The sequence below is a fragment of the Equus quagga genome, chromosome 12 (assembly GCF_021613505.1).
Source record: "Equus quagga isolate Etosha38 chromosome 12, UCLA_HA_Equagga_1.0, whole genome shotgun sequence".
Classification (NCBI taxonomy): domain Eukaryota; kingdom Metazoa; phylum Chordata; class Mammalia; order Perissodactyla; family Equidae; genus Equus; species Equus quagga.
The window spans coordinates 59,796,434-59,804,825 of record NC_060278.1 but is presented as its reverse complement, the minus strand read 5'-3'; the positions used below and the strand labels follow the sequence as shown (position 1 = coordinate 59,804,825).

Sequence of the window (8,392 nt, the reverse complement as noted above, 5' to 3'; positions counted from 1 at the left end):
CTGGTGGCATAGTGGTTAAGTTCTCGCACTCTGCTGCAGTGGCCTGGGGTTCCCTGGTTGGGATCCCGGTTGTGGACCTACACAGCGCTCATCCAGCAATGCTGTGGTGGCGTCCACAGTAAAATAAAGGAAGATTGGCACAGATGTTAGCTCAGCGACAGTCTTCCTCAAGCAAAAAGAAGATTGGCAACAGATATTAGTTCAGGGGCAATCTTCCTCATGAAAAGAAAGAAAGAAAGGAAGGAAGGAGGGAAGGAGGGAAGGAAGGAAGGAAGGAAAGAAGGAAAGGGGAGGGGAGGGGAGGGAAAGGGAAGGGAAGGGAAGGAAGAAAGATTAGTTTGTCTACTTGAACTTTCACTACTAGATATTAAATAGTACATATAAAACTGTAATTCACTCAAACCTCTAGCAAATTAAACAATTTGGCTTGATGCTGTTGGAGAAGTGTTGTCGGGTGGGCATACATTTTGGACTTTTTTTTTCAAATAAGAGATCATTGTAAATGATTCAAGGAAAATGCATATGGGTTTTAAAGAAACTCCCAGACTAAAGGTGTCCTGGGCACACCCGTCCAGGGACTGGGGGTTTGTAGTGGCTCCAAGGTGAAGAAGGACAAAGAGCTTTGATTTTTTCTACCAGCTTCTCCTGGCATTCGTGTGTATTCGAGAGGCTAGTAGGACCTGACTGAGCTGTATACTTCAAGAAATCTATAGGGGCCGGCCCAGTGGCGCAGCGGTTAAGTTTGCACGTTCTGCTTTGGCAGTCCGGGGTTCGCCAGTTCAGATCCTGGATGCAGACATGGCACCACTTGGCAAGCCATGCTGTGGTAGGTGCCCCACATGTAAAGTAGAGGAAGATGGGCACGGATGTTAGCTCAGGGCCAGTCTTCCTCAGCAAAAAGAGGAGGATTGGGAGCAGATATTAGCTCAGAGCTAATCTTCCTCAAAAAAAAAATCTATAAAATGGGATTTCAGTTTCCTTTATGTGTAACTGAAGCTTCCATAGCTTTTCTTGATTCATTTTTGAGTGTGATTTCAATCTTCAATATATGAGTATTCTCAAAGAACGAATTGTTGTTAATGTCCATTCAGTTTTGCAAAAATATTGCTTTTTCCATTTTCATTCAGTAACTAAAGGCCTAGACAACCTTTGTGAGATGAATGAACTCAATAGATTCATGTTTTTTAAAAAGTGCAAACAGAATCAGTTAGATAAATGCTTATGATAACCACTTTTTCCCATACCAAAAACGGACATGATCTTACGGAAGACTTTTTCCTTCTATATAAATGCACCTATGTGGTCGGTCTTGCACAGGTTTGAAATCAATCATATTAGTTATACATTTATTTAATTACCAGAAATCCAGGCCACATCGCTGCTGCCCAGGACTTGAGTGTTTGGGCTGTGATGGTGACATCCTTTGCTATTCCAGACCTTATGATCCTCCGTGGCCATGATTAACAGATGCAAAGTTCTTTTAAAAAAGCCAAGTTTCTTCAGAGATGCTAAAGCTTCAGACCAACAGCATTCTTGAAAGCAGAGCCGTGTCTCTGAGGCTCGCCTGAGCTTTCTTTATCAGCTTTTCTAATCTAGAGAAAATGCTAGTACTTTGAGGGGTTTTAGTTAATTGCATTCACTTTTTTTTTTTTTTTGGTTTCTACAAAAGCCAGCCAGGATGAGAGGAAGTTCGTAGAGCTGCGGGGCAGCATAGTTACGTGAATAGAGCCCCCTTGAGCTGTGCGGCAAGGTGACTGCCAGTTTTAGGGTGTTTGTGAGAATCAATGAGGTGGATGTTGTGGGGGCAGTTAACCCCTCACAACGATTGGCATCTTTGGAAGCAATGTCCCGGAAGCTAGGGCAGCTGTGATTCGGCCCCTCGCCTCCTGGTGGCCTCTCTGAGCTCCTTGGTTACGGGGCTGCACACGCTCACCATTCAGTATCCCGGTGCGTCCGGGTGCTGCCGGCACACGGAACACCAGTGACCGCCTGCGGGCGGTGATGGGCACGGGCGTGCATGAGCAGGAAGGACTCTATTTGACGGTAACTAAGGAGAAAATGATTTCACGGGCATCAAGCTTTGACTGTGTGCTCATTATGTTTCTACTTTACGAGAAGGAGCAGAATCCTCGTAAGTAAATAGGAAGACAATGTTTTCTTTGGTTGAAAGAGCAATAAAGTAGCCTCTTACTGTAAAATGTTCCACTGTCAGGGAGGAAGGCTATTTCATTACACTATTGCCTTTAAAGTAAACACGCTAAAAAAATAAAATGGTAATTATGAAAATGGATCTGTGAATTTCATAAAACTGCTAATAATAACAAATAATCATCAATTAAGTATTTAGGCGACCAGTTTCTAAGTTTTTAATAATATGAAATGAAACCAATGCTACAATAATTTTTTTGAACACTGTAGTCACTGAAAGTAGAGGGTGTATAAAGAAATAATCAGCGATCAACAAATGGAAGACCATCTGGGGCGGGCCCTGTGGCTGAGTGGTTAAGTTCGTGCGCTCTGCTTCAGTGGCCCGGGGTTTCGCCAGTTCGGATCCTGGGCACCAACATGGCACTGCTCATCAGGCCATACTGAGGCAGCGTCCCACACAGCACAACCAGAGGCACTGACAACTAGAATATACAACTATGTACTGGGGGTGCTTTGGGGAGAAAAAGAAGGGAAAAAAACAAAGATTGGCAAATTTGTTAGCTCAGGTGCCAATCTTTAAAAAAAAAATAAAGACAAAAAAACAAAAACAAATGGAAGACCATCAAGTGAGAAACAAACCAAAAGAGAATGATTGATATTCTTTTTGATTGGTTTTTCTTGCTCACACTAGGAGGGAGGGAAAAGCAAATATCCAAGGCCAGATGGAGCCGTAAATGCCCAACGGAGGTTGAGGATTGTCACTCTCATAAATAGACTCAGGTTATTACCCACAATTTAAAGCTACTGGAGATGCTAATGGTTAAATTACTTCTAAGGTAATAGAATTCCTTTCTTTTTTTTTTTGCTTTCTTTCTTTTTTTTTGAGGAAGATTAGCCCTGAGCTAACTGGTGCCAATCCTCCTCTTTTTGCTGAGGAAGCCTGGTCCTGAGCTAACATCCGTGCCCATCTTCCTCTGCTTTATATGTGGGACGCCTGCCACAGCATGGCTTGCCAAGTGGTGCCGTGTCTGCACCCGGGATCCGAACTGGCGAACCCTGGGCTGCTGAAGCGGAATGTGCGCACTTAACCACTGTGCCACTGGGCTGGCCCCTAGAATTCCTTTCTAATCAGATAATAGGCACTGTTTCTCTGAAAAATGAAAAGGAACTACTGTAGGTTAAAAATTATTTAGTGATTCTTTAAGGCACAAAATAACAGCACAAACTTTTTTTTTTGCTGAGGAAGATTTGCCCTGAGCTAACATCTGTGCCAATCTTCCTCTATTTTGTATGTGGGTCACCACCACAGTATGGCTGCCGACGTGTGGTATAGGTCCGTGTCCAGGAACAAAACCCAGGCCGCTGAAGCAGAACACACTGAACTTAACCACTAGGCCACGGGGCTGGCTCCCCAGCGCAAACCTTCAAACTGTTTATCAGAGGCAATGAATAACCGCTTTAGCATTTCCTGGGGATCAGGCAGCGTTCTAACTGCTTTTGATGATTAACTCATTTAATCCTCACAAGTGCCTGATGAGGCGGGTACTATTTTTACCATCATTTCACAGATGTTCAGAAGGGTTACCTAAGCCGCCCAAGGTAAGTGGTGGAGCCAGGACGCAGCGCAGACAGCCTGGCTCTGCCGTCTGTGTCCGGAACCACTGCCCTGTGCTGAGTTTTGGCACAGACGGGATGACGTACAAGTTCCTTCCTCTGTGCCGTGGGTATTCCCATTTCTTCTCAAAGCAGAGACCACATCCTCAGTTTAGAAACAAGACATTTGGAGCCGGAGAGACCACCTGGCTGACTGCTGCTTTTTTCCCTCTCAGCTCCCCCAGAGACAGAAAGCGTGAATGTCCACCGCCTGCTGGAGGGCCGGGACCGGAGCCCACGCCTCGGACTTCTCCATGACATCAGTCTGCAAGCTCTGGATGTTCCCAGAGCCCCGAAAACAGCCGTGCAGGACCCCCAGGGAGGCTTGGGCTTATCCAGTATATAATTTATAATAAAATAAAACATTATATAACATTTATATGTTATTAAAACTTGTAAAAAATAATGAATAATCGAAACACAATAAGTAACTCACAGTATTTCTACTCCTTTTAAAAAATTATGGGTTTATGGTCACTAAAAGGAATGCTGAATTCTGTAATATTTGGCAATTTATAGAGAGCATCCATAAAACTGAATAATCATCATGAGACAAATCAGATAGAAGAATAATCCCCTCATATTCGTATTTTGCTTGGCAGTTTACAAAACTCTTGCTTATATATTTCTGCTTACAAACAGATTGAATTCTATTTTAATGCGTATTCTGGATTGTTTTTTTTTTTCTCCTCAAATATGAGAACAAGCATAGTTCCGGAAACCTCATCTAGGTTCTCTAGTTGTCTTTATTTGTTGACATGCTATTCAGAAATTTATGAAAATTAAATTCTCTGTTGTGGTAGAATAGATGGGTATTAAGCAAATAGTCACTTCCCTCCCCCTCCCTCTTGGGGACACACCTTCCTGCCACACTGGCTGTGAACTCAGCCCTGTGACTGACTTTGGCCGATGGAAGGAGAGCAGACTTGACAAGAGCAGAGGTTTGCAATGAGCTGGCATGGTTTGGCTTGCCTTCTTGTGATCCTGCCATTTGCCATGAGAGGGGTGTGCCCCAGGTAGCCATTGTCCCTTCAACCCATTCCCAGAAAGAGAGACACAAGGAGTAGACCTGAGCCTCAGTAGCAGCCTGAGGTAGAGACGTCTCGGCCAACTCGCACACCTACGAGCAAGGGCATGGATGGTTGTCATAAGCCTCTGAAAATTGAGGGTTGCTTGTTACGCAGCATCATCACAGCAGAGAGCTGACCACTGTAGACATCGTTATGGTGGCAGAAAAAGGAAGTCACATTTACTAACAACCTACTATGTGCCACCTGTTTTATATTCATTAACCCATCTAATTCTGACAACAACCCTGCCTGGTGGGAACTCTCATCACCCCATTTTATACATGAGGAGAGGGAAGCACAGAGGGACTAAGTAACCTCTCCAAGATCACACAGCTCATATAGGGAAGCATGGATTTATGCCCAAGTATATATGATTATAAAACCTGTGCCCGTTTGTCACTGTGCCGCATATATTATTGCGTGGTTTTTAAAATCCTGGGGATAGACTGAGAATTTTAAAAATAAAAATATTAAAAATAATACACAGAACAGTATTATTATTCCAACAATAGTAAAATGTTTTAAAAGGAAAACAACACCCAAGAGAAGATGGAACATTCGATTCTGTACATTTAGTATAAACAGTAAACATTACAGCAACAGAGGCTCACGGCACACTGGGGACAAGCTGGCACTCAGACACCAGCAGCTATACCCACTGAGATAAAGTGTTTCTTAGTGGACATTCTTCAAAACCAAATGAATCTGGAAGGACTGTTTCTGAGTTTCTAGGAGCATGGAGCTAGGGGTTTATTCTATTCTGTAATTATTGTGACAAACTGTACACACTTGTCTGGAGAGTTATTAATTCTTTCATTCATCCAAAGAGGCCTTGGGTCAGAGCCTGGTCCAGCAATGACTCTGCGGGATGCTGGGGTCAACAAAGTCCGTGACACACTGTTTCTGCCCTCAGTGACGTGCAAGTTCCCTGGGAGGCCCAGCAGTGGGCTGGGGCTTATCCTCAACCCGTTCCTATCTATTTGGGGGGAGGGGCGTGAAGTGGAAGGCAAGTGGCCATCGCTATTGGAGATACTGCCACATCGCTCCTCTACTTGCTTCTCCGTTGCTGATCTTTCTCTCTCTCCTGACACCCAGTGAAAGAAGTCTGGTAACGCTCCCCACTGCCCCATCCTACTGGGAGAGTAAAAGGAGGGGACACAGGGCAGCAGGGCCCCTGGCTTCCAGGGGCTGGGACCATTTCTCCGCTCACCTCACTCCCCGGCTGGCGGGTGGGGAGCAGAGGTAACCTTGCACCCCTCCCTCTCCTCGCTCTGTGCCCCTCTCCCGTCACGCAGTGGCACCCTGTTCCCCCACTGCCCAGCGAGGCTGCTGCTCTCCTGCTGTTGCCCCCTGCCCAGACCCCAAGCCCCTTCCTCCTGCCGTCTTCCGCTCATCAGCACCAGCGCCCCACACCCATCGTCCCAGCTTCCTCACCGCTGAAATTTGCTCCAGCTCACATCAGAAGGACCCTGATGAGTCGATTCCTACTGTGATTTTGGGAAAATGCCTTACTTTATTTATTTTTTTCCTTCTGTTTACTTTTTTCCTCGAGGGACCGATGAAAGGTCCTATTTAGATGAATTGTAAACGGTAGGACTTCAGGGGCCAAGAAATATGAAATGATAACAGGTAAACGTATTGAATGCCATCTGCCAGGCAAATGTATGATCTCATTTAATTCTCATAACAACCCAATACGGTAGGTTCTATTATTATCTCCATTTTACAGATGAGAAAGCTGAGGTACAGAAAAGTTAGTTACGTTGCCCAAGTCCGCGCAGCTAATGAGTGGCGAAGCTTAGACCTCATTCCTAGCATCTGCTGTGAAAGAGGCACGAGAGCTTCTACTGTGGGTGCTTTCCTAGGAGCTCGAAGAGCATTGCCTTTGAGATGACGCTCCCACCCCGGCGAAGATTGGCCAACGTCCTGAGAACCAAGCTTGAGGGACGGACACTGCTTAATGCCGTCTGCCTGTTGAGGGGCGTACAGACATACGGACACCCACTGAAGTCCAGGAGCCCTAGCTCTTGAAGGTCCCTGAGAGATGACTTTGTTCAAGCCCCTCGGTTTACACACGAGGAGACAGAATCAAAGAGAGTTGACTGAGTTTGCTACCACACTTCTTAATCTCAAGTTCTGGGCCTGTGCGATAAAGAGAGTTGACTGACTTTGCTACCACACTTCTTAATCTCAAGTTCTGGGCCTGTGCGATAGATAAAGCCATCACTGAGACGTCAGTGCTGGAAGGTGGGAAAGGCTTATTCTAATTGGCCAAAATGAGACGGTGAGAGGATGGGTTCTCTCAAATCTGCCTTAACTAAAGAAGAAACCCTGTTTTCTTTTTTTAGAAACGGGGTTTCTTCTTATAGAACCAAGTCTCTTATAAAGCCCGTAAAGACTGTAGAGCTAAAAGGCTTGGCAGGAGGAGTTTCAGAGAAACAAAGGGGGAAATCTGTGTTTCTTTCACTCCAGATCAGCCCTTGGGTTTCTAACTTCCGGGCATCAAGGGCAGCTGGGGGCTGGTTACCCTGTGATCATAACTTCCTTGAAGGCGTTCTTTTTCTTCTGCAAAGTAAGCTCATAAATCCTGTGATCCTTGAGTCAGCCCTCAGGTTAAACGAGAAAACAGCAAATTGACAAGATCAACTTCTTTTTCATCTGCCTCTGTGTTGGGAACAAGGCTGAAGGGTAACCATGTTCTTGAATGTCTACAGTAACCCTCAGGCGCCTGGCTTCAGTTTGGCTGGGTCTCCGGGCATCTCCCCACCACCCGTCCAGTGATCTTAAAGCGTCAGCCATTCGCCCCCTCTTTCCCACCCCTCATCATATAATCGGTTACCAGTTTATAGCGATCCTCAACCTCCACATGTCTGTCCCATTAATTGCCTGTTTCTGCCACTGGTGTCAACCAGGTTCCTCACGGCCTCACACTGCAACCAACACAAGGACCGTACCCGGCCCCCCTGCCTCAGTCTCCCCCTGCCCACTCTCTGTTTCTCACAAGCACACACAATTGTCTGCTGTTCTTCCTCAAACCTCAGTTTTTCATCTTGATCACAAATCTGGGGTCCAAAGGCCTGGATTTGAATTCTAGTTTTACCATTCTATCTCTAAATAGACTCAGCCATGTGGTTAAACCAAAAACAGGTGGGATGAGACCAGAGTGGGGTTACAGCTCAGCCCATGGCTGAATGGGGCGCAGCATGGAGCTGCAGCACCGGGCGCAGTGGGTGGCTGGGCTAAGGCAAGATCAGCGCTGAGAGGGACGCAACTAGTGGCCGTTAAGAGCCAGCAGTTTTATGATGTTCTGAGCACAAGCAGGGATGGGGGCCGCGGAGGGAAGAACTGGGAGGCAGAGGCAGGGACGGTGAAGAGAAAGGGAACCCCACATCCACTGCCTATTGCATTTCTCAGTGAAACCTCTCCTCTCCCTAGAAATGGAAGCAGAAATGAAACTTTAGGAGAAGCTGAGGGTTACAGCCAGGCAGGAGGACTGGAACTGAGAGCGAGCCCTGTCTGTG

At 46.0% G+C, this 8,392-nt stretch overlaps 1 protein-coding gene across 1 annotated transcript in view; it reads left to right on the top strand.

The window, feature by feature from the left end:
• The window catches only part of DDX59 (DEAD-box helicase 59), a 30,536-nt gene extending 26,437 nt beyond the window's left edge, over window positions 1-4,099 (top strand). Inside the window, exon 8 of the mRNA XM_046679030.1 lies at window positions 3,978-4,099. Coding sequence (XP_046534986.1) covers window positions 3,978-4,001 — 24 coding nt within the window. The 3' untranslated portion in view covers window positions 4,002-4,099. The remainder of the gene's footprint in view (window positions 1-3,977) is intronic.
• The last annotated feature ends 4,293 nt before the right edge of the window (window positions 4,100-8,392 follow it).